Source organism: Pyrgilauda ruficollis, unplaced genomic scaffold (genome assembly GCF_017590135.1).
Source record: "Pyrgilauda ruficollis isolate IOZ18807 unplaced genomic scaffold, ASM1759013v1 scaffold43, whole genome shotgun sequence".
NCBI lineage: Eukaryota > Metazoa > Chordata > Aves > Passeriformes > Passeridae > Pyrgilauda > Pyrgilauda ruficollis.
Genome location: NW_024525823.1, coordinates 8,991,171 through 9,017,918, shown reverse-complemented (window position 1 = coordinate 9,017,918; position 26,748 = coordinate 8,991,171). Strand labels below are relative to the sequence as shown.

The 26,748-nt window shown below is 37.7% G+C and overlaps 1 protein-coding gene across 1 annotated transcript in view; it reads left to right on the top strand.

Moving 5' to 3' along the window:
* Window positions 1–24,088, top strand: part of LAMA4 (laminin subunit alpha 4) — a 99,227-nt gene extending 75,139 nt beyond the window's left edge. The window contains exons 24-38 of the mRNA XM_041478121.1: window positions 532–663; window positions 1,684–1,826; window positions 5,120–5,255; window positions 6,403–6,540; window positions 8,067–8,200; window positions 9,449–9,613; window positions 10,342–10,495; window positions 11,187–11,377; window positions 12,890–13,079; window positions 13,899–14,054; window positions 14,786–14,945; window positions 15,961–16,091; window positions 18,738–18,831; window positions 19,812–19,931; window positions 21,376–24,088. Coding sequence (XP_041334055.1) covers window positions 532–663; window positions 1,684–1,826; window positions 5,120–5,255; window positions 6,403–6,540; window positions 8,067–8,200; window positions 9,449–9,613; window positions 10,342–10,495; window positions 11,187–11,377; window positions 12,890–13,079; window positions 13,899–14,054; window positions 14,786–14,945; window positions 15,961–16,091; window positions 18,738–18,831; window positions 19,812–19,931; window positions 21,376–21,521 — 2,190 coding nt within the window. The 3' untranslated portion in view covers window positions 21,522–24,088. The remainder of the gene's footprint in view (window positions 1–531; window positions 664–1,683; window positions 1,827–5,119; window positions 5,256–6,402; window positions 6,541–8,066; window positions 8,201–9,448; window positions 9,614–10,341; window positions 10,496–11,186; window positions 11,378–12,889; window positions 13,080–13,898; window positions 14,055–14,785; window positions 14,946–15,960; window positions 16,092–18,737; window positions 18,832–19,811; window positions 19,932–21,375) is intronic.
* Window positions 24,089–26,748: the final 2,660 nt, after the last annotated feature.

Below are 26,748 nucleotides of genomic sequence, written 5' to 3'. Positions count from 1 at the left end.
AGTCAGGAATTCTAGAAACCAAATACATAGTAAATACACTCCAGCTATTGCTATCATTTCAGTAAATACATCAGTGCTGATCAGGGCTGTGAAAAGACAAAATCCTGAGCAATTACAGACATTGTGATAGAACCTGCTAATGCAGATACAGCCATTTGAGTACAACATTGTTTTATCAGTATAATATCTTTCATTTAGGGCATGTGGTATTATTTTAACAGTGAATATGTGTGTTTACCTCAGGAATACCTTGCTGGTAAAGAATAATGACATCACTTTGCTTCCAAATATTATTTCTATAAGGAAAAGGTTCCAAGTCTTACAAAAAGTGACACTTATAAAACAATTATGTGTGCATGTGCATATATAAACATATATTTCCAATATAAAAATATAGAAAATGTTACAATTTTGCAAATAAAATTTTTTTCCGAGCATGCTTTTCTCAATGTCAGTCTCACAACGCTGTTTATAAACTTTTTTAATTGCTGCCACATAGTCCTTTTCTGACTGCTGTTTTGTTTTACACAGAGCATGTTCTTCAGCCTAGAGATGCACAATGGTTTCTTGTACCTCCGCTACGACTTTGGTTTCAGCAACGGCCCCGTGCTTCTGGAGGACTCCATGAAGAAGGCTAGGATTAATGATGCTAAATTTCATGAGGTAAAGATGTGGTTACTATCACAGCTGTTTGACCAAATATCCCAGAGACTCCAAGCAGAAATAATGCTCCAATGCCCATGAAAAGTGCAAAAGGATGAGGGGCAGGTGGTGATATGCAGAAGAGTAGAGTGCATGCATCCTACCAGTACCAAGCAGAGGAAAGGAAAGGCTATCCCTGCCTCCTCACAAATCAGTGTTTGTAGAGAGATCATGTGTATTACAAGCCAAGGACAGGACCGTTCACATGGGAGAAAGTTTTATTAATTCCATATGAAATTGTATCAAGGACAATTCTCTATATCAAATACAAAAGTTTCCTCAGGTAAAACCACGTCATTATGTTAACTGGACCACCTTAGTTGTTATGCATTGCATTACAAGAATTATGGCATTTCCCATTTCATTTGAAAAGAGAGTTGATTTGGTAGCAACTTTTTATATACGAACAGTATTTTAGGCACTTTGGCAGATGTAAAATATCTATTTGTATTTAGTTTCAGGGAATTTGCTGTATTATATAATAAGCCAATGTAACTGTGATAGTAGTAAATCCCCCCTGTAGTGAGTTGCTTCTCCTGCCTTTTACTTGATGTCAATTCAAATCTGATTTGTGAACAAAACTACAGCTATAGATCTGTTCATGTTCAAGCAGAGAACAATTAAACTCTTTATGCTTTGACAATGAAATAAGTCTTTTTAAAAGCATTCCCTAACTTTTGGATAAATCAAGAAAGCATTCTGAAGTTTACAGAGCTTATCTGTTTGCCGCAGTACAGAATTTAATACATTTTCTTTATTCTTAATTGAAATATCCTGAGGATTCAGTCATCAGAAAAATAGTGACATCAAAACAAACTTCCTACTGGTGATAATTGTCAGCCTCTCCCAATTTACAAACAAATTCTCTGTTAAATGGGAGGAACTTTTCAAACAGAAGGTATAAAGATGCAATCAATTTTGCAAGATCACCATAACAGTTTACAAAAGATGACATTTTTAAGCACATGCTTTTCTTTTCAGATTTCTATTATATATCACAATTCCAAGAAGATGATCTTGGTAGTAGACAGAAGACATATAAAAAGCGTGGACAATGAAAGAACAGCAATGCCATTCACAGATATTTATATTGGAGGAGCACCTGCTGATATCTTGCACTCCAGGTTGGTTTACAAATGGGATTCAATCAGTATTTTCAATTAATCACCATATGTAAATGAAGTTGTATGGCCTGTCCTTAAGGGGCAAAAATAAAACAATTTCTTTGGCATCCACCTTATATAAAAGAACACTTCAGACACTCCTTTAAGTGTGTCTCAGAGCTCTTAAGTACTCAAGACTAGGCTTGATCCAGCACAGTTAAATTCTACTGAAATTGGCCCAGTTTTAGTAAGGGTAACAGAAACAGTTTTGTTCTTCAAACAAAAAGGCATTTTCAAAGAACATGTCAACATACAAAATTGGTATTGCTCCTTGCTCTGCAAAAAGTGACCAAGACCCTCTACCAATTGCATTTTCAATCTAAAGATGATCTTTTTCCCATTAAGCATTTCAGTTCTGATTCATCTCAGGTTCTCTTTGAATATAAGTCAGCTGGCTCTGTGTAGGCGTGGGAAGAAAAGGTCTCATTTTCCTATTGTACCATTTGACAGAAATGCAGTCTAATCTCAGTAGACTGTGTAACTCTCATTTCCTGCCACAGGAATCTGCCGGACCCCAGGGTCATGCCCTGAGAGCAGACTAGCTGCTTGAAGAAGAGTATGCCTATCTGATAGGCAGTATTCATTCACAGGGTCACACAGCAAGGCCAGAATTTTCAAAAGGACTCCAGCTGCTGTTTCAAGTGTCATAACTGCTAACAGGAATACCCTCCATGCTTTAAAAAAAAAAAAAAAAAAAAAAAAAAAAAAAAAAAAAAAAAAAAAGGCAAATGTTGAGCAACAACTTCTGGGACTTAGTGGTCAATCTTGTGAAGTTTTATTCTTTATTTTGCTGGCAGAATTAACTTGATTTGAAAAATAACATCTGAGATACAAAATGCCTAATCTTTAAGCTTTTAAGACAGTTACAAACTTCATGTAAAGAAAAATTATGCCTTTCAATCTCATGTAGTTATTTGAACATGCAGGCAAAGTGATGGGCAACGGAGAAACAGACTATAACTTACTTGTCTTTTCAAATAGTTCTTTACAGAGGCTTTTCATAAGGGGCTATTAAGATAGCTAGTGGAGTGGAGAGAGGAAATGCTGCAGTGGATTGGAAAGCAGCTGGGAAAGAGAAAATAGGACATAGTAGTAACTTTTCCATTTTCACAGTATAAAAAGTCTACAGCACATGCTGAAAGGATCTCTCTCAGGGCTGGTATTAAATACATTAATGATCTAGAAAGAAAGTACAAGAGGATGGTGAAAATTACTTTCATTAGTCAAGGCTAAAGAACACTAAAAAAGCCCAGAAGGACTTCGAAATCTAGTCAATTGAGCAGCTCAATGGCAGATGACGCTTTTTCACAAATGTAGGATAAAAGATGAATCACATGAATTATGCCTGCAGTTTTCCAAGCAGATTGTGGTTATTCTGAAAAACACCTGGAAGGTACTGTCAAAGCAAGAAAAATAACATCTCAATTAACAAGCTGTATCAGAAAAAAAAAAGACCATAGGCATTGTAAAAATATTATCAATTGTAATGTTAAAAATATATATACAGAAATTATTTAAGCAGAGGTGCAACTTTGTCTCTGATATTAAACTCAGCTTTCATTCTCTTGACAAGAGTAGACAGCAAAAAGTATGGGTCAAACATGGTGGCATCATTCTATTTTCATCAGGAGCATAAGTTAATATCCTACTGATGATGTGCTACTCTCTCTCTACTGCTGCTACTATCTACTATTGATATTTATGCTCCCTCTTTGCAGACAGACTCACATTTAACCAACTTTGCAGGGCAGCAGCAGCATGGGGAAACTAGCTCTAGTCTTAGAGTAGTCTAATATTCTTCTAAAGCAGCATAATTTTCACTCTATTCAAATGCATTTTTCTCTGTCAATTGCTTTTTTTGTCCAAATAAATGAATCTGGAAGTACCACCATACGTTATTTTGCTCCCATCTCACTGATTGCATAAAGCAGAAAGCTAAGTGTAGGTAGGAGCACTGGGAACTTAACTCTTAACTGAATTGAGAAATTAACTCAGAAGCCTTTCTTTAAGTGAAAATCTTTCTTCTATAGCTTGTTTCTAGAAAATGTTGTGGCATTTAACAGAAAGGCATATTTGTTGCATCCAGCCAGCCTCAGGGTCAATCAGAGTAAAGATTATTAGTGGTTAATTGATACCCCACACTTTGGTCCAAATCGCAGTAAGGATGACAGAAGCCTTCCTGTTGGTTTTGCCCTCCTGCTGATTTCACTGCAGAGCAAATTAAGCACTCCTTCTCTCACCGTATTTCAGACGTGTACATGTACATCTGCACTACTTCACCTGATGATCTGGTTTTGCCAATGCAAAATTAGGCATTTCCAGATCTTGATTCTTCTGCCATGTTCCCAATATCTGCCTTACAATGAGATGCCTCACAGACATCAAGTGCAGGTAGCAGATGTCAACAGTATCATGTCACATGAGGTGAAGAGATTCCCACTGCTAAGGTACATCTTGCTTAAAGGACAAAGGCTGCTTCCAGGCAGCCAGGTCAGAACTCTGGATTCACACCCACTCCTTCAGTGTGTTTGCTCCCTGGTTATCTCCTGGACCGGTACATAGCAGCTCCCACGCAATTTCCTTGCCCCTGTCACAGACTCACTGTGATTTTACACAAATTACTTCAAGCACCTTGAGAATTGTGAGGATAAATTCAATTATAATCACCCTGTGCTGTAATGTTGTGGTATCTTGGTAAGGTGTGGAGTTGAAAAACTGAGAGTAATGAGTAGGAGCAGTTGGGATACACTGCTGTGCTGTCTACCTCAAATCTGACATAAAAAGGACCCTGGAAGCCCACCCACTGCTCTCATTTAAAATTATGTAAACCCACACATCTGCAAGTAGAATTTACTCTTACTTCCCTGACCTCTGTTAGTATTTTCCAAAGAAATAGAGAATTTGTTTACAAAGGCAAGAATGGAGCTTGCTAGTAAAAGCAAGACAGAAAACCTAAATCAGAACTTCTCTTCAAAGCTAAAAAAATTGAGATAAAAATCCATTTATTTTTACCATAAATAGTTATAAAAACATAATATTTACTACAATTGGTGCATCATGGCTTTTCAAAATATAGAATGTGGTTCATTAGTTGTTTTACACAAAGATGCAAGAATTGGGCACTAATGAGGCAAATGACTGAAGTTCTTCCAGAATTTCTTTAGAACATTCTTTAGAACATCTTGACAACAAAATCCTGTTCAGAAAGACAAGGGCTATCTAACTGCGGTTTGTTTGGCATTGTTCTCCAACAGCATTAGTTCACATCTGGCAGGAAGTATTGGCTTTAAAGGCTGCATGAAGGGTTTCCAGTTCCAAAAGAAGGATTTCAACTTGCTGGAAGAACCAGGAACCCTGGGAATCAGCTATGGGTGCCCAGAGGATTCACTGGTAAGCATAGCACCATTTGTGACATAATAGCAAATTTTGACAATGGATATAGCTGGGAGCTTGAGTTTTCCTCCAAACAATGGAAAGACAGTCTTACACCAGGGAAATGACTGTGCACTCATTGACTGGCAGAGGTGGGGGGTTTGTGTGTGTGTCTGTTAAGTCTGCTGTCATAATATCCAATTTTCACTCTGAACCATAGCACAAGGTGTTTCACTTAAAATTCTTCTCATATGTGAAATTACAATGTGAAAGCTCAATCTGAAATAAATTTTGTACTGTATTCTGAATGGAAATATTCCAATATAATTCATTTTTTCTTAAAGATACAAGGAAAATCATCCTAACATGCATCCTAATACAGATGTGTGAAATGGAAAAGACAGCAAAATATTCACCCTTCAAATGAGTTCTCCCTTTAAGCCAGATCAGCTCTTCCTCTGTGACACACACACCAACTTCACCAGCATTAGCTCTGAGAAAATTGCCATTTAGCTTCTGGTCCTTTCTATCATTCACCATTTGTCCATTGCAAGGCTGGCAAATCCAGATAGTGTTTGGTGTCTTCATCCTGTGGTCATGTCTATCAAAAGCCATGCTGCAAACCTGTGAAGAGGAAGCATTGCTTGTAGAACTCATCACACAACCTCACCCTTTGTGAACATGGAAGCTCTCTGCAATTTGTCCTGCTTTGGACCTAGTTTTGCTCGTGAGACTCAGAGGGTTGTAGACCACCCTACCCCAGTAGCCAGCACAGCACACAAAGTAATATGTCACATGTTGGAACTGTGACTCAGTGCCACACAGCCCAGACAGGGCATGAGCACCTCTGCTTCTACTTGTCATGCTCTTTAACAACAGCAGACTTAGGATGGGGCCAAGATCCCAGGAAGCTGGGAATAATTCGACTTAGTCTAAAATTGCAACACTTTCTCAAGATTTTCCCATGATGTGAGAGAAAGTCTATACAAATTAGGGTAAGATATGCAGGAAAAACTGGTTTTTAGAATGGAACTGGCTGCAACTGGCTGTTAAAAAAAAAAAAAAAAAGAAAAAATAAAAAAGAAAGAAAGAAATAGCCTCATTCTTTGTATTATTGGAATGTTTTTTGAGCTGTACTTCTAATTTTGTTTTATTTAATACACAGATGTCCCGCAATGCATATTTCAATGGCGAGAGCTTCATTGCATCAAGCCAAAAAGTGTCCCTCTTTACTGAGTTTGAAGGAGGCTTTAATTTCCGGACATTGCAGCCCAGTGGGTTGCTGTTTTACTATTCTGAAGGAGTAAGTATCTAATTTTTTTACTGTTTGTTTTATTTTACCTTTTCATTTTTTTCCCAGGAGAATAATAGGGGAATAATACTCACTCTCACTTTATGATTTTATGATAGAGAAAGCAGTCTGCAATATAGAAGCATTCACTGGTGACCTCATTTTTACAGTTTGTGTTTGATCTACAGATGAAAACCAGTATTGCTTCGACTTTATTTTGATGCTGAGAAGAGAACTGGATCATATGCCTAGAATTAACATGCATCCATTGTGATTGCTGAAGTCCTTAGGGCAGAAATGCACAGAGCATCTTGCTGTGCTCAGCAGCACTGCAATCCCTATCTGGACCTGCAGGTGCTACCAAAGTACAAATAATATTAAGGATCTGACATTTGCCATCCAGACAATCACCGAGAAGCAAAGTTTGTTTGAATTAGTGGCACGGCATTTTGAGCATTGCTGAGCTGACAGAAATCAGTCACAAAGCTGCCTATATTCCCAGCTGGCACTCAGACCTCCATGTGTGACTGGGAAAAGCTGCACTTGAGAAAGGCTCCTTGCAACTATGGGAAGCCAGGCTGCTCTAAATACCCCCTCAGAAGTGTGACCCGGGCAGAAATATGGACTTGCGCTCACAAAATGTTGTGTGAGACAAAGCGGTCCCAAGATGCTGCAGGCTCAGACTGACATCTGCAGTGAGCATGAGCTCAGATGACAGACCATTTGCATCCACCCCCAAATGTCTGTTCTGCTATGCTCGCAGAATGTCATCAGCAGGGCCTCAGAGGAGGCTGCGTGACACCGATAACCACTTCTAAACTTCCCCGTGTTGCAGCCCGGAGTATTACCTTAAATTGGAATCAGTAACCGTGTCAGTTCTCCTCACCGTTTGAATAAATGAGGCCTCGCACACACCACTTCAGGTTTTTAACTCAACAGCTCTAATCCTATGAGGTGCCAAGTGCCCTACTTAGCAAGCAGAAGTTCAGCTATTTAGCACTTGGCAGAACGAGACAGAACGATTCCTACCAGCGCGCAGCGGCAGTGCTTGCTCGAATGGAACCGAGAGTATTCTGCCAGCGGCACAGTGATCCCGTACGCCTGAGCCAGACAGCACATCTTATCTCTGAGATAATTTTGGGTGATTGAACGGGTCCGATCAGAGGGAATTAGAAATAGAAAAAAAAAGTCTTGGTCTTATGGCAGCAGGAATCTCGCAGTAGCAGCTGCTCAATACGGTACAAGAAACACAAATGAAATGTAAACATCATACATTTGTGCTACATGGAAGGAGATCATGTGACAGGTACATGAGACATAATCGGCGGCAGAATTCCCAGAACTGAATTAATTAAAACTGGCAAGAATATAAATTCTAATGATGTCATCTCTTGTTTTACTTCTCAGAGTATATCTTTTTGGAAATTAAGCACAAATGTGGAACACAGAAGAAAAATAAATACAACAGGAAAAATCACAGAACTGTTAATTTTTCTGTGTAATACTTGCTTATGAAGACGCTTTTGTCTGTATTTCAGTCAGAGGTATTATCCATCTCTATGGAGAGAGGTGCTGTGGTTTTAAATGCAAGTGGAACCAAAATTCAGTCACCAGACCGAAATTACAATGATGGAAAAACCCATTTCATCATTACTTCTGTCACCCCAGAAAGGTAAAGCTGTACAGCATCTTTTATTCTCTACCTTTACAACATAAATATTTCTTGTAAAGTACATTATGATTTAACACTCACTTTTAAAGTGATCCTTGAGTGGGGCTTTTTTTAAATGACTGATTTTAAAATGTGATTGAAAACTGACCAACTTGGGCCTCAGCTCAAGATAATGGGAATTTTTATTAAAATCAAAATAATCGTTTTTCTGAAAGCTTAATCCTTTTTTGTTCTCAGGTAAGAAAACAGTTTAAATGTCAATAACATTTAAAGCTAGCATGAGATTAATTTTTTAACAGGATTGATTCTTCTAATTTGTTAAAACAATTCCCAGTTTACCCTAAAGTAATTGAGGCATCTTCCCATAAAGCATTCATCTGGGACGTACACAGTGAAACATGTTAAAAATATTTTTAGCACTGGCAGGCACAAATGTGACTGAATGCAGCAGTAGGGAATATGTCTCTCTCTGTGCTCATTGAAAGTCTTGAAAGCTTTGGTTTCTTGGTATGTTTACTATTGTTTTTATGTTTAATTATTTTTAGGAGGTCACATAATCAAAGCAACTTTCTTTAAGAATCTTACCTATGAGATACAAGCATTCTTACTTTCCTAATGGAAATGAAGGTTTGTAGCTCTGACTTCTGGCACCCAAGAATCACAATTTGAAAAGCTGAAGGTGTGAAAAGGTGCCTTGGAATAATCTTGGGGATTGTCATGTTTCCCTGAGTTCGCAAAACAAAATCAATGTCTGATGCTTTAGTGTACTCAGTTTCTTTATAAAACCAGGGAATCATTCCTGGCTTCTGCAACAATTAGTGGGTTGCAAAATCAGATTAGGTAAAAAGCATTGTATAAGCTCAAACACCAATGCACTGTGATGAAAGAGAAGCAAAAAGGGATAGGGCCATAAACAATTAGCTTGCGCTTGGATCTTATTTTACCCAAAAGGTGGCTCCATCCCTTCATCAGCAACCCCCCAGTTTGTCTTTCTTCACTGTACAATTTTGGACTTCACAATTAACTGCAGGGTAATATTAAATCCATGGGCCTGTGTACACAGTTTTGCCAGTGCACTGCTACTTGTTGGACAGCTGAGAGCAAAAAGGTCCTCTCATGCCTTTGAGCAGTACCACTGAGTGATGTATGCACTGAGTGGAGCATTTTGGGTGCAGGTATTGTGCTGTCTGACCACTGGCATCATCATTTCCAAAGCTAGCCTGTAAAATGGATGCTTTGCCTTTGCAGGTATGAGCTGACTGTTGATGACAAGAAACAGAGCAAGAAGAACCCAGCAAAGGACAGAGCAGGGAAAAGCCCAGACAGTACCAACAAGTTTTATTTTGGTGGCTCTCCCCTGAGAACACAGCAAGCCAACTTCACTGGCTGCATAAGCAATGCCTACTTCACGAGGTGAGTAACATCCTCCCAAACACATTAACAGGCAGTCACTGCCCTGCCTGACAGCTTGAATAGGAGCTCGTGAGAAGTGATTTATTGTCACAATAAAAATTCCTCTCTCATTTTGTGAGGCTAGACAGCATGTGTGAATAAGATTCTTACCTTATTTGCCATGGAATCTGTTGGCACAGATCTGCTAGGTTAAGATATTGTTAAGGTGGGAATAACTTGATGAAATAAGCTTTCAGTATTGCACCTGCTAATGCTGCTGGTGCAATGAATAATTTGCATAGCTGTAATTTGCATTTATATTATGTAGCTCTCAGGTCCGCACTTGAAACAAAATTATGTTAAGGCATCTCACAGAAGCTGGGGAGGTTAGGATTTTGGTCATGTAAAAATGGTCAAAATGTGTTGATCTTAATTGATCTTAATTGCTTTATGAAATGTTCTTGTATAGATTTTAAAGTTGAATTTGGTGCTGCAGATTGACACTCTCTGTTTATGCCAGCATGTATACAACAGGCAGATGTAGTAGGCTGTCCTCATTACCCATACATTGACTGATCAATCTGTACTTTCATCCATGATCCAAAAATGAACCATTCAAATATAATTTAAATATAATTTCATATCATATTTAAACATAATTTAATTTAAACCCATTCAAATACAATTTAAACTATAAACATAAAATTCTGAGATTTTTATGTTCTTGTCATCTCCTCTTTGAAACGCAGGTTGGATCAAGAGGTTGAAGTGGAAGATTTCCAGAAGTACTCTGAGAAAGTTCAAGCATCTTTGTATGGATGCCCTGTTGAATCTCCTCCAGTTGCTCTTCTCCATAAGAAAGGAAAAAACTCATCAAAAGCCAAAGGAAACCGCAATAAAAAGGTCTGCTACAAATTGCTCCAGTACCACTCTAGAGTTTTCCAAAATTCTCCAAATTATGGATCTAAAATGCATAAAGACAATGTCACATATATGAACAGGATCCTGTTCCTTTACATATTCCATCACTGGAAATTATTGCCCTGACATAATCTATCTGGCCTACACTTACATCATTCTCTCCTACTAGAATTATAAAATAAAATACCTGACTTCTTCAAAACAGTACTTCAGAAACAAGCCTTTCTGATTTTTTTCTGTATTCTAAAGGCTAAAAGCTTGCTTCTGTTCTCATCTGCTTCTGTATGGCTCTCTACTGGGTACAATTAGCACACATTAATATAAATGGGGAAAAATTTTCCTCCAGCATGGAGAATTTTTAATCTAAGCATATCCTCTCATGCCTATAATATAGCTGATATCACCAAAAGAAGAGAGCAAAAGATTTAATTAGGAAAACTACAAAAGAAATTAATTGTAATTATGTTAGCTACACTAGTATTTTGTTTATCCCTTGTCCTGTCCTAAATCAGCATTTACAGTAGACCTGTTCAAGGAAAATTTGACTTGGAAACAACCCTGGTATTTATGTAGGGAAACAATATATTACTCGTTCAAATATAAATGGTACTGCTATTTTATTATGTCCAATCTTAGCTAAAAATTCTGCTTAATACTTCTTTTTTCTATGAAGGTGGGAAGAGATAAAGACAAGATTGCACAGCCTTCATCTGGCCTCAAAAAACTGTATCAAGTGAATTTGCAAAGCGAGCCTCAGTGCCACTTGCCCATGAATCCCAGGGCAACTGAACACGCCTATCAATTTGGAGGAACAGCAAACAGCCGGCAAGAATTTGATCACATACCAAAGGATTTCAGTCAAAGGTAAGGTGACATTAGAAATAAAAATGAAATATGCTGGGGAGGAGAAAGATGTATTTCAATTGCTTTTTTAAAGGGACACATTTCTGCCGTTACCTTGGCTTTTTTGCTTTATATCTTAGGCTAAATCTTGTGTTGAGCCTGTTGTTAGGTTATATTAAAAGGTGCTTCAGTTCAGTAAAAGAAAAACATAGATTGTGTTTCTAGTTACATCCCTCTTGTGGAATCTTCATCTCCATTGCATATTAATAAAATGTGTCCCCTTGCCTTTTTGTGTGAAGCTTTTGAGGATGCTAGTTCTATATAAGCACTGCACAATAATCAGTCTCTTTACACAAGAAGTAAAGGCATTAAAGCAGAAAGGAAGCAGTAACATGCTGAGTGGACCTTTTCAGTAGTTTAATTTTCACAGTGCAGTAAGACATAAAGCTATGAAAACCTTGTCCAATTCAAGCCATAATGGAAATCCAAGTAATAATGAGTCCAGATACTGTTGAAATTTAATATTCATGCTCCCACAAAATATGTCATGCAATATTCAAAATCCAATAAGGATCTTGGTTTAATACTTTCCATTAAAGACTATAAATTCAACAACACAGCACTTCCTGGAAGCATACCAGACCACTAGCTCAGAAAAAAGAGTGTTCTTTCCTGATTCAAATTAGAAAGTCATTATGTTAATTTTAATTCAATGCATTTTAGGGCAGTTCTGATGGCACCCATATGAAGGAAAACCCAAATTCTAATGTCTTCATCCCACCTTCATTCCTAAAACACATAATTATTTGCCAAATGCTACTAAAGCTTCATTTTTGTAATGCTCATTTTTAAAAAGTAATGAGTTGTGTCATTTTAAAACAACTGATATTGGCAAGGGGCTGAGTGTCTGTGGAATGTACACACTCATGCCATTGGGAATGTATAGAGGCTTGAGACAATATGAAGAATGGAAACCAGGTTGGACCTGACACCAGAAGAAGGAGGAATCAGTTCTGGCCCTGTCCTACACCAATACAGCTTTGCCATGTTTTAGACCATAAGTAATAATAGTAATCACTCAAGAAATTTTCACTGTGACAGTGTCAAACCAACAATGGTATGACTTCCTATGCTGTCTTGAACTTCACTAAGGAACTAGAAGGAAGAAGAAGCTTTGATCAAGTCTGAAATAACATTAAACATCAGGCCTCTGTGCCATCACACTTAAAAATTCCCCTAGCCCTGCTGTTTAACATAAAAGGAAATATACTGTCAGATTTTGGTGGTCTGCATTGAACTTATTCACTCTAGAGATTATAATTTTTGAAAAAAAGTTCCTTGTCAGGCAGCTTTTTCTCCAGCTTTGACTTCTGCTCAAAAAACCATCACAGAACATTTCTCAGAAACACCACTTCCATAAAGCAGATTAATCTTTTTCTGGATGAAAGGAAACTCTCAGTCTTCCTCTGCTTGATGTTTGATTTAAATCAAAAGTATCTGCTTTAACATTAATATTGTGTTTTTATGTGCCAGAGCTCAGTTCTCTATCAGTCTGAAAACTCACTCATCTCATGGAATGATTTGCTACGTTTCGGATCAAAAAGAGACCAACTTCATGGCCCTTTTCGTTGCTCATGGCCGGCTCATTTTTATGTTTAATGCTGGTCACCAGAAGATAAGAATTAAGAGCCAAGAGAAATACAATGATGGACTGTGGCACAATGTAAGTAAAAGAAAGAAATCATGATGGCACATGCTGTCAAGGCTGCAGTAAAGACACTGCTCATGTGACAGCTCAGGGAGTTTTCATTCATGTATTCATAAACACACCTACATGTTGAGAAACTTCCATCAATATTTTTAGATCTTCCACACAGTATTTTATTAAGTCATTAACTAGGGACAGGAAAGTGAGTCAGTTATAAAAATTCAGCAATTCCCCACACTAACAGCTGAACAGAAATGAAGGAAACAAGCAGAGCAGTAAGGCAATTAAGAGTTAAATGAGTTATTAAAGGAAAGACTAGAATAATTTTGTTCAGTAAATGTCTTTGAAGTGCCTAAGAAAGGAGCACAGCTGTCTTAGTCTACCTCAGTAGTCTATGAAAATAAAAAGACAATTTTAGGAGTCGAGGTGAATTTCTCTCTGTAGGTATCTCTCTCTCCTCATTAACTACAGAGGAAGTCTATAGCTACTAAACTACTGACTTGGGCATTTAAGTGTTTAAAGCAGATTGGATGAATCCACACCATAAAATGAATGGTGACTATGAAACTACTAACAGTGATAGGTAGATCTCAGTAGACCTTATAACACCTTAGTTATCCCTGCCTTGTACACCAATATGTAAGAAAGGCAGCAGTTTTACCAACTAGCCTTCATATAAATGTGAAAAAATAGGAGTGTCCAACAAAGAATACTGGCAGTTAGCAAAACAGGCTTGTAGAATATCGCTCATGCACCTTTCTTCTCAACCGTCTCACCGCAGTGATCCCTTAACAGATGAAAGTAATCTTCCACATTTTCTTCTTCCCTTCCTAGGTGATATTCATTAGAGGCAAAAATATTGGTCGCTTGATAATCGATGGCCTCCGAGTACTAGAAGAATCTTTTGATGGGAGTGCGAATAGTTGGCAAGTCACTGAACCACTCTACATTGGAGGTGTAGCTCCTGGAAAAGCTGTAAAAAACATCCAGGTAAAGCAGACCTCTATGTACAGACCCTATACCTCTGTGTAAAGTTAATACAGAAGCTGACTGTCGGGATGAGATCAGACAAAATCTGATTAAGATCTTGACCCTTGCAGCAGCAGCCGGGAAACCAATGGTCCGTGAGGAACAGAAAAATCCTAGTGACATCCAAAATTAGATGAGACAAGTAATGTTAGGCAAGATCAATTTCACCCTGAGGTCTGAGACACAGAATGAGTTTTGGAGACATTTTGATTTTCTCCTAGTACCTCTGTTTTAAGACAATATCTAGAGGTCAGGATTCTGTTCTACAGCTTGGTACTGAAGTATACAGAAAGGAGTGTTAAACCAAAAATGAACATAATATTCTCTTTCAAGGTAATCTTTAGTGTTATGTGCCTAGACTGATAAACTACTCTGAAAAAGTAGACCCCTGTCTTGCCTTGAGGCTATGAGGTATATGTATAGCACTGCCTTGCCCTACTTGTGTTTTGTTTCTCATAGTTCAGTGAGGACTGAGAAACAACACAAGCTGGAATTACCTTGAAGTCTTCAAAAAGACATGAGAAGCTATGAGAATCATTTTTCCTGCTTCCATTCTCTGGAAATTGCTTTTTAGTTCAAAACTGATGCGCCAGACACTCATAGCCTTATAAACAAGTAAAAATAAGGGTAGAAGAACCTATTTCCTTCCATAAGCAGTTTATTTACTAATCAAGGCTTTTTTTTACCCCCAGATTAACTCTGTCTACAGCTTTAGTGGTTGTCTCAGCAACTTACAGCTCAATGGAAGATCACTTACTTCAGCTTCACAGACATTCAGTGTAACACCTTGCTTTGAAGGCCCATCAGAAGCAGGAACATACTTTTCATCAGAAGGAGGATATGTCGTCCTTGGTAATATACTCCTAACCAAATGTATCCCAAAATAGGACTGTAGTATTCAGGACTGGGCTTCAGAATGGCATTTTTCACTAAAGAGTGTGGTAATTTCCAAGGCTGTGAGCTGTAAGGATTATCAGAAACAGATCACTATTGTGCTAAGCAGATGATATTGACAGGTCACAATGTCACTGTGAAACTTAGCACATTGTTAAATAAACACATCTGTATGTATGTGTTTCAAATAATAAGAATCATTTTAATAAGGGAATAATTTTAATGAGGGAACAGACCATAATATGTTAACAATTAGCATAGAAGTCAACATGGCCAAGACCAAGTACACCATCAAATGGTCATCCCTTATTTTTTTAATTAATAAAACAACATGTAACTAAAAAATCCTGCAGAAAGGCTTTCGGCATGCCTTGATACAGAACAGCGTGACAGAACACATCTTTTCTGTCATGTGGGCCTGCTGTGTTCCAGGAAGAGTTTTAGGAGGGTGTTTCAGTCACATAGGCTCTGATCTGAACAAGAAAAGAAACTGCAAAACCCTATTCACTGGCAGCACCAAGAAGAATCAGACAAGTGTTTCTAATTTGCTCTCTGGCCTGTCACCAGTTTGAAAAAGGGAGTTTCTCCTACTGAATCATCAAAGCTCAAGTGAACTCCCACTCACTCAGTCAGTAATGACTGCTGAGTGTCTAGGAAATTGCACAATAAGAAACTGCCAAAAAATACAGATCATTTACTTTCTGTTGTCCATTTCATTGGTAAGAAATATTTTTAAACAAAATACATTTCCTAAATTATGAGAAAAGTAAATAAACCTTTATTAGCACTCCAAGCAAACACAATCAAAACAAAAGCTGAAATGGGTCATTGACAGCACATCATGCTATCTCACATTTCAAAGTTTTAAGAACAAATGAAATCCACCCTTTGATGTTCTACTTTGACTTTGAATAAATGTCTAATTTCATCACTAACTCAGTACAAAAAGAATGTTATTCTTTTTACTTCACAGACGAATCCTTCAGTTTAGGCCTGAAATTTGAAGTTGTTTTTGAAATACGTCCCCGAAGCAGCTCAGGAATCCTACTGCATGGTCACAGCGTGAATGGAGAGTACCTGAATATGCACATGAGGAATGGACAGGTATTAACAAGGTCACGTCTCCTCCACTGCCTTGACTGGCTTCTCTTCCACCTGCTTGGGTTTTGCTACATGCAGATTTTGTCTGACAAATTTGCCATTACCTGATCCTTATTTCTCCCCTAAATATAATACAACTAAGATTAGATTAGCCAAACCAAATATTTATTTTAAAATACTAAAAAAATCACCTGTGACAAGTTCAGATCACTTTACTAATACAAGCCACACATATTTTGTTATCCGCTAAAAAGAAGCAAAAGCACTGACTCTCTGGCACTGCTCTTTCACCCACACATTAAAAATGTATCATGGTTGCAAGTAAGGTAACTATCAATAATTTTTTTATTTCTTATTTCTTAAAAGATAAGTCTGAGTTACACTCAGTCTCTTCTTTCTTTACCAGATATATGTGTGATGGAATGAGTGAGGGAAAGGAAAAGTTCTGATTGTCTGTTGGCCTGGTTTCTACAGGCTCTGGATTTCAAATGAAGGAGAGAGGTTTGAAATTAACCAGACAGTTGTCGCTATTGCTATTTTTTATTGTGTTCATTGATAGAATCTGGATCTCTTCATGCTACGCACTGCACATATGCCGTAATAAATTTCAGTCTTAAGTGAACGACACAAGCAAAGATTTAGAGCATAGGAAATCTTGGCAGGTTTTGAGTCTTTTCTGAAGAGGAGAAACTCAGGGCACAGTCAAGAGACTAAGCAGTGTGGATATTCTTCAATCACTGCTATACACCTGTCAATCAAAGTGGAAAGGTATTTAAGTGGGGCTGGCTGTTCCTCAGAAGTGCAACATCTGAGGAAACTCTCACCTCTTCTCCAAGAGTAGACACCTACAGGAGATTGACTGAGTAAACAGTTTAACATCATGATTCATCCTATCCTAAAGCAGGTGTCTAATTAGGTGACTAAATGAGCTGTTATTAAGAGAATTTCTTTTTCTATGTTGGCTATAGAGAGAACAGGTGCTTCAGTTAGGCACCTAACTTTTGACAGCTGATTAGGTAAGATGAAGCCCATTCTTACCCCTGTATCTAGTGAACTAACAGAGAAATTCTTAAGTACATTGTGCTGATGTGTATCATGCCACACCTAAAATTTGAGTCTGTATAGAACCAGTCAAGTATAGCACTTCTTATGTCAAATTCTAACCAAAGTTCTGCATGTCCAATTATTTGTCTGGTTTTCCCAATTGTACCAACTGGTCTAACAAAAGGTGCTGCTTCACTTACTGCTTCACACCTCACTCTCTGTATAATGCATACGCAATTCATAATCAAAATTCACCCTGCAAAAGCAGCTTTTCCCTGCTTGTCACTGCAGCAGTTCAGTACCTTCTTAGTAATGATCTGTGTGTCTTTGGCATTAACTATCTGCTGTCTTTGAATGCATCACAAAAGACCTGTTTGTGAAAAGCGTTTTGCTAAACAAATAAGATCAGCGACTATAATTCATTTTTCAAATGTATGCATTTCTATCAGTATAGCTTGTCTGGGTGATTTATTAAGGAGTCACTTTCTCCTGTGATTCTTTATTTGCTTCAATCTATACATTTTGGATAAAATATAAGGGTGAATAAAACAGAACATGAGGATCATTTTAATTGTGTTTGTTGGTGCCCTTCTGGAAAAAAAATTTTTTTTTTTTGTTACAACTGTATCAAAATGCTCCAGAATTAAATATAAGTTTAGTAGAATTAGAAGAGAATTTAATTCTAATTATAATTATAGAATTAGAATTAAATATAAGTTTCCTTGTGAGATACTATTTACAAGGGCATGCAGTGACAGGACAAGGGGGAATGGCTTCAAACTGCCTGTAAATTTAGGTTAGATATTAGGAGGAAATTCTTTGCTGTGAGGGTGGTGAGGCTGGAACAGATTGCCCAGAAAACCTGTGGATGCCCCACTCCATTAAATGTTGAAGGCTAGGTTGGATATGACTGAGCAACCCAGTCTTATGAAAGGTGCTCCTGTCCTGTGTTTGGAGTTCTCTGGCAATCACCACCAGGAATCTCATGTCCCACAAAAGGGGCACAACACTGTTTTGCTGCTGCTGTAACTTCATGTAATTTCCATGAAAAAATATATTAATCCATTAACTAAAACAGAGGTGCAAAATTCAGAATTATCTTCACCTTCTAGCTCTGCCAGACACTTACTGGTAAGCTTGAACAAGTAACTTAAAAGTAATTCTTAATTTTGCTATCTATTCCTTTCTCATAACTTTCCCACTTTTTATATTTGGGTTTTCACTACTGTTTTCCTTATTAAGTGGCTAGCAAGATGCCAAAAACATCATCTGATGCCTCTAAACACTAATTTATCATACAGGAAATTAGAGAGTAGAGGTACTAGTAAATGAGTGAAATTAGCTCTTATTTTTAAATCTTTTCTTGAACTCTTCCTTGAGATAATTAGGAATGTCTCAGAACTATTGAATCTGAAAAAAAAAAAGAAAAAAACGCCTAAATTTTGATTTAAAAGGTACTTTATTTTGAAGAATTAAATGAAGCCATGTTTTCCTTTCTCTTGGATACTTGACATGTTTTGAGTGGGGAATACAACATTATCACAATAGAAGGTAAAAAGAGAAAAGGAGGGGATTTACAGTGATGATTACATTATTTTCCCTCAGGTAACTGTGAAACTGAATAATGGAATCAGGGACTTTTCAACTTCAGTGACACTAAAACAGAGTCTCTGCGACGGCAGGTGGCATCGAATTGCAGGTCAGTAAAAGGTGATAGTCCCCTAATTAAGGTAATAAAGCCCGTCTCTTGCTCCCCAGATATCCATCTCCATGGGCTAGAGCACTGACAATGCAGAAGTATTTTCAGTTCTTCTTTTTCACCTGCCAAGACCCAAGTTTGTGTGAAAGACACGGTCTTACTCATCCCTCAGACACAGAACTGTAGGGCTTCCTGGGACAGCAAGCACAGGTTCCTACAAAGATAGGAAAAACAAAGATGGAAGCTCCCTGTTCAAAGAACAGAAAGCAGCCTATCTGAAATTCTGGCTACCTTTCCTAATTGATATACCAGATTACAGTCTTCCTTTCCCAATTAGAGGTTAAATAAATTGATAGAATGCAGTAGGTACAAGTATATGCTGCCCTTAAAAGCCAAATAACAAGACAGATGTGGGGAACCTTTTGCTCACAATAGAGAGACGTCTACAGCTGGGATTTTGCCTCTGTGCCAGACAGTCATCCTTCTTTCCTGGTTTTGAAAGTCAAAAAGCACTTCCTGGGTACTTTGAACCACCTCATCTTCCTGTCTAGATGCTGACTTAGAATGTCTTCCACTATTACTGCACCCTTGAGTCTGCATCCTTTCCACAAGCATTCTGTTTCCCTTCTGAAGGAAACCCAAGCACACAAGCAAGGGAAAAGCCTCACTGCATTCTAATATATCCCCAATTGGGAGTGATTGGACAACAGTTTTTTAAGCCACAAGCCATTGTATGCTCATAACCTGTAGCCTAAACACTGCCACCAGTGACCAAGAGCCCCACTCAAAAGCACCTTTGCTCCCACTGTATCAACCATCGGTCCTGCTCTATGCCAGAATCCGCTCACAAATTGTCACTGATGGCTCACACCCAATCTAGCATACATTAAACCAACTACTCACACCAAACACATAACTCCTGTCTGTCATAAAAGACTCGTGTCACACTTCTTGCTGATCCCTGTTCCTTCTCCTTTCAGTTATTAGAGACGCAAATGTGGTGCAGCTGGATGTAGACTCTGAAGTCAACCATGTGGTAGGGCCACTAAATCCAAAGGCAATGGACCACAGGGAGCCAGTGTTTATTGGAGGTGTACCAGGTACGTTTTTGGTATCTTTGTGGTACATTGTTCTGAGATTTCAGCCCTGTTTCCAGAGAAAGCATTAAGACTAAGTTTTCATCTCAAAAAAAGAACAAAATACGTGAACAAGCTGGTAAAATTCAAAGGCTCAAGAGCTGATCATAAATGTTCTGCCTCGAGTTCTCAAGAAAAGAGATGTGCTGCTTCATTGAAATTAAAACATTCACAGCTGCTGGAGGGCAAGGTATGGATTTGCTAGAGAAGTCAGCCAACTACAAACAAAATTTATTTTTTTTCTATTTTTCCTTCCCATGTTGGCTTACTGGTTTTTAAGAAGTGATTTATTTATTTATGGGATTGGAAGCTTGCTGTCACTGTAACTGGAGTCCCAAGGTTTAGTTGCTGGTAGGCTTCTTTCCTCTTCTTCAAGCAATGGCATCTTTGAACACAAGATAAAACATGGAGATTCTTTTTCATACTGGGGGTTTCTGTTAGACAGATTTCTGCTCCTGTGTATTTGTGACTCACAGACCATCTGTGTAGCATGGACCAAGACTACTACATTTCCTTCCCTTATTCAACAGAAAGAGCTACCCTGTTGGGGTTCATACACAAATTGTAATCAACACTACGTGATCCAATTTTTAAGTCAACTCCCGTACATTTCTCAGTGAAAACATGCAGCATTATTTCTCTGAGCCTTGCATGTCAATCATTAACAGCTCTAACTACAAAATTCATTATAATGCTTATCTTGGATTACTGGCTTGAGTGCATGGTGTTCACATCCATCCCACGCTACCAGGAGGTAAAATGAGCCTAAAGGGAATAATAAAATCTATGCACAGATGCCTGCTCACTCTTTAAATCCAAACTGGAATTTTATTAGGACAGAACTCTTCCCAGAGAGGTAATATAAAGGGGTAATTGCAAATGCTGTTCTGCTTCATAACAGAGCCTTCTATTTCTACATTAATTATAGAACACTAAAGCAATGCCATACATTGGCTCTATAATGCTATTATCAGCCTGGCACAGGAAACTCTTACACAGAACTTCACAACAACATATAAGATACAATACTAAATAATGCCACGCAGATACAGCCAACTGAAGGCAAACTAACAAATCAGACACAGATTACAATACATGTGATGTTAAATTACAAAAACAGATACTAGGGCTCATCTACTCTGTTACTTAAAAGAAAATGTAGTTGTCAAAAATGCAAAATTGTGTCTCTATTGATAATATAGTATCAAGAGTTTCACATAACTGTAGATAATTAACTGTACTTTAATGGCCTCTAGGACACTGGCAGTAGGCCAAACATTTTAAAAGAAGATTCAGAAGAGCTGCACTTAGTAGCAAAGTTAAAAGGTTCTGCCACCAAACTGATTATTTTGCCCATCATGAACTCGAAACTTTTATTTATTTAATTTTTTTTATCTTCTTTTTCCAGAGTCTCTGCTAACATCAAGCCTGACTACACGCAATTCCTTCATTGGCTGCATTCGTAATTTCATGATTGATGAAAAGCCAGTGAGTTTTAGTAAAGCAGCTTTGGTTAGTGGTGCTGTAAGCATTAATACCTGTCCAGCAGCCTGATAGTGCACTGCATCGATTCTGAAAAGCTCCTTAGACCACAGAAAGAAAAACAGAACAAAAGAAACCATGTCCAGCAAGCCAAGAATGAAAATATCACAGCACATCTACAGAAAGCAGGAAGGGGGGGTCATTCTAATTACACGCAAGCAAAAATCACTGAAGAATAAAAGCTGTTGCTTCTGCACTTCTCTTAACATACCACAAGAGTGAGCTTTACCATTTCTTATAGTGTATGTGTGGCCAGTCTGTTACATGAAAATATGAGATTATAAAATAAATTAAAATTATATTAAATATGTTACTTTCAAAATAGATCCTCTACATAATCTCATTCCATATCTTAGTCACCCTTTGTTCCATAGAAAAAGATCTGCTAATGCACATTAAAGAATAAAGCTAGATAATAGATTTACATCACAAATACCATCTAAAGATCTTACTGTATATTTTTAATTTTCCATTCAACTCATTTATATATTCCTCAAATAAAATGGGGGGAAGAGAGTATACTAATTATGTAAGCTTACAAACAATGAAAAATTAAAATTTTTATTCCACTTCTAGACTTAATGGATATGTTCTAGCACAATATGAAGAGAGGACATATATCTTTTAAGACAGATGCTTTATATATAGACTCATTTACCTAAACTAGGTAATTTTAGAGTAATGCTTGCCTTAGAGACAATTTTAAATTTCAAGTTTTTTCTCTCAATTTTTAAATGCACTTACATACAAACACAGCACTAAATTCACAATCTCATTGTGATCTCATTTGCACTAATGTTACACAAGTAATCATGAAGCGTAGAAAGCAGAATCACAGTCACAGTTTCAGGTGACTCCCTTATTGTACAAAATCATCACTTCCCTGTGAGACTCCTGCAGGACTTCAGTTTACAGCAGTAATCCTCAAACAAGGAACATGTTCCTTCAGAAGACATGCTGCTGCAGAGGAACCAAGAGTGACAGGAAGATGTAAACAGAAAGCAAAGGGCTGCAAATCTGAGCTATGTTATAACCATAGAAGGTAGATGGAAGTTAATGGTAGGGTTCAACTCACAGTAGGCTTGCACACCAAATAGACACAAGTCACTTGCAAAACTTAGTCCCTTAAATCACCACCTACAAGGAATCAAAGCCATTTAGCTTTCTTTTCTTTAAAGAATAAAGTAATGTAATAAAGAATAAAGTAACAAAAGTTTTATGGTTGCTGAGCAAATTATTATTGGAACCAACTCAAAACATGACCAGCTGCAAAGCAGGAAACTATGAAATGCAAAAATAAATGACAACGCCCTAGAGACTGAAAATTAATAAGAATTTATCTGGAAAACACACAAATGAAAAGTGGAATCCAATGATCTTGAAAGCATGGACAGGTGGAAGAACCACCAGAACAAGATACATATGTAAGCACTAATCAGCAGCTTCCCTACTACTCTCAGTAAGGTGAAAAAGGGGTTTTGACACACTGCAGCAGACTTGGCTTACTCTGGATAAAGAACTGCAGCCTCTGGATACATAGGCACAGGAACTCTCCAGCAGCTGGGACCCCATCACGGACTCTCCATTTGCCTCTAGAGTCCAGTGTTGGGTGGTAAGTGAAGAACACACTGTGGCTCCAGTAGCCACCGGCTCTCCTTTCGCCAGCCTTGTCAGCTCTGCTCATACTTTCAGCCCCATTCCTGTTCTGCTTGCCTTCTCCTGAATACATCCCCTTTTCTCTTCCCTGCAGTTCTCAGGCAATATGCTCCAAGGACTGATTCCCTTTCCAACTCCAAGATTACAGACTCCCACTTCACAGGGGAGTGATATATAGACCCTTCTTTTCCTCACTTCAAAGCCCACTGTTCATACTTGAGAAGCAAACAGTAAGAGTATCCCTCTGAAGTCTCTCTGGTTCAGGCATGGATCCTTAAATCCAGTTGCCTTCAAAAGCAATCTTTGTATCAGGCACCAAAACCAGTAGGCTTGCTCACCTTTTTCTTGCTCCCAGCTACTACCCAGAAATGGAACAGAAAATTTAGGGTTTTGCTTCAGGAATTTTTTTTATTGGTGTTGATGGTGAATGTCCTCAGATCAGTGAGCTGGGTTCCCAGTGGTTACAGAGGCCATGGATGATGTCAGACCCAAACAGCTGGGAGCAGGGGTAAAAAAGGAGGTCTCTTTCTTCCCAGTGCCAGTGAGTTGTTAGATTGGCTCAAAAAATTCTCATGACATCACAACCTGAGCTAAGCTTCCTCAGGCCCTGGTCTCCAGGACCCTATTGCTGGAGAGAAAAGAATAGCAGATTCCCTGCTTAGATAGGTTGGTTACAAGGATTACTAAAATTCCTTTTGAGTTGCCTGCAGCTGCTCAGCAGAGATAGCCAGGAATAGCAAAATGCTTGTGGCCCCTAAGAGCATCAGAGTTTAGTGAATGCTGGTATTAAGTGGAGCTTTGTATGTTAACTGGTACACACATACTCAGAATGTTTTTCTGTCTCACACCTACTTCAAACCAAAGTGTATTTTCTCATATCCACATCCAAACTCTGTGAATAAACAATATTTCTCTTAGCCATATTTGCTGCAATGTGATTTGGTTTCGTTCTGTAGATTTACATTTAAGAATGAGTTTTCTGATTTAATCAGTCCTTTGCATACTTTATATGTGGAAAACTAAAAATACACTAAAACAGTATGTGAATAAAAACCAATTAAAATTCATAAACCGGTACTATTCAATTTACTTCTCTTTACTATATCACCAGCTAATCAACACAGCACTATTTTGGAGGGTGTCTTCATCAATTTTCCCTTCTAGGCTTCAGAGGTGTGGGGTTTCCGTCTGCAGAACAGGGTTCCCGAAGAAAAACACTATAAATCAGAGGATACTTGCAGACTCAGGAGAGAACAGAAAATAATGTAAATTTCCCTGCCCCAAACATCCACATAGAACTTAAACATTACCATTTCATATGTGCCGAAGAAAGCCAGTCTGTGCTGCATTATATTGCACATACCTCTGCACTCATTTTAAGGCTGCTGGTGTTTAAGAGAAGGCAACTACCTAAGCAGAAATCTTCCCAGAATTCAACCTGTCTCCTGTATCTATCTTGAAAATTATACCTTCAAAGTACAAAACCTTTCATCTATAAAGATTTGGGAAAAACCTTCAAGTTCTGAGCTACATTGTCAGATTGTCCATTTTCATTTTTAACATGAACATAACTATCTAAATTCTGCAGAAAGCCTACAAGAAATGAGCACTGACTCTAAGTAGATTATAACTTTGCTCTGGCACCTTCAAGGTTTTAATAAGTGTTGTTATAGCCATTATCTAAATCAGGGCTGCAACTACGCTATTATTGTATCCCCAAATATTCTGAAATTGGACATTTGCATGACTATGTAATAAAGAAACCAATTTCAAGATCAAATGCTCAGTAAAGTGTTTCAAAATAGAGAATTTAAATCTCAGCTCCCTCTATCTCTTATATCTCAAGATTTGTAGAGAATACCCTTCTCCTCAAGAATGGAACAAGGTATGGACAACAGCCTGACCAGAAAAATGAAAGATGAAGTGTTACAAACCTGACAGAAATTTCCCAAAATATAACAATTCTAAATTTAAAAAGTTAAAAATTCTAAAATCTAAATTAAAATTCGAACAAACAAAAAATAGAAAAAAAAATCAAAATTACAAGCCAACAAACCTTCATATGTGAACTAAGTCATTATATAAGTCAAAAGATAACATTAGTTCAAATTCCAGTGTATTCTCCATACAGCAGCACGTGGCCTAAATAGTCGAATGGCATTAGTTCAAATTCCAGTGTATTCTCCCTACAGCAGCACAAATAAAATAGTCAAATGACTTATAAAAAAGATGCTGAAAGCATAGCACACATATTTATCTTGTGATGCACTTTTGGCTCTTGTTACAGTGTGGGATTTAAGGGTTATTCACAGATTCACTGTGGTCCATGGCAATTCATTTCCACTAAAAAACATAGTAAGTTATTTATACAATTATTCAATTTGTGTTCCAAAGCTGTGGAACACCATTCCTGTATAACACATCAGTAAAATGTTACTGAGAAATTAAGGGTAAGAAACACATATTACCATAAGTCTGTTGATCAAATGATTAACACAGACAAAAGTGTCTCCAAGGGGACCTACATGGATTCATGCATTTTATATTATGTAGATGAATGAAGCTTCATCTACAACAAAACAGAAAGTCATGTGTATGATTATTTCTTTCACCGAGTTGAGCTGACTGTTTCATTAAACATCTGAGTATATGCACCAAGCCAAACTGGCTACTACACATCAACTTCCTGCCCTTGGACCTCCTTTGGCAGCAAAAAAATATCCCCACATGAACATGAATCTCAGTTGCACCTCCAGTTCCCAATTCTTGGTGTTTCCAAGCTCAAAGACAACAATCGAATAATCACTTTTGCCTTCACACACCACTTAAAGAAACACTGGAAGCCAAAGCTCAGAATGTCTTGTTGCAACATCATGTTCAATAGAGTGAATCTCACTAAGCTGAATCATCATGGGACATAGAACACAAAAACTACAACTAACTATAAAAAAAAAGTAGAAAGTGGAGCTAATTACACAAGAAGAAAGAAAGTCAGATACAGTAATATTAAGAGATGCTGTAGAATTTAAATTAAGCATTAGAATGCTTATAAGAACATTATACTGCTTTTAACTTTAATTGAGGCCAAGAAGACACGTGAAGAGAAGACTTTAAGGACATGACAGTAGGCAAGAAGTATAGAAGCAGTTTGACATGAATAACAAGTACAGAGCACAGCCTCCAAGTTTGGACCACTTCAAAAAAAACACAGGGAACAAAATTAGGTTATAGGTTACATCTAGACTGTCCAGAGAGAAAGGACTAGCTACTTTCCTGTTTAATATTCATGTAGTTTTACACTGGTGATTAGTTTATAGAAAAGACACGTTTGAGGCAGTAGTACTCTATTCATGCTAAACATGCCTATAACACTGAAGCCATTAGTCCTTTCCACACATTTCATACATGACACTTGAGTAAGCTTGGGCCACTCAGTACTTTTCCTTAAGAACAACTTTATTTCAATTAAGTTTCACAAATTTAGTCTGTGTATTTATTTCTTGTATATAATGCATTCTTGTACTGTACAATATTTTATTTTCTGCAATAAACCCCAGGAAAGTTTGGGGTTTTTTTTTAAATA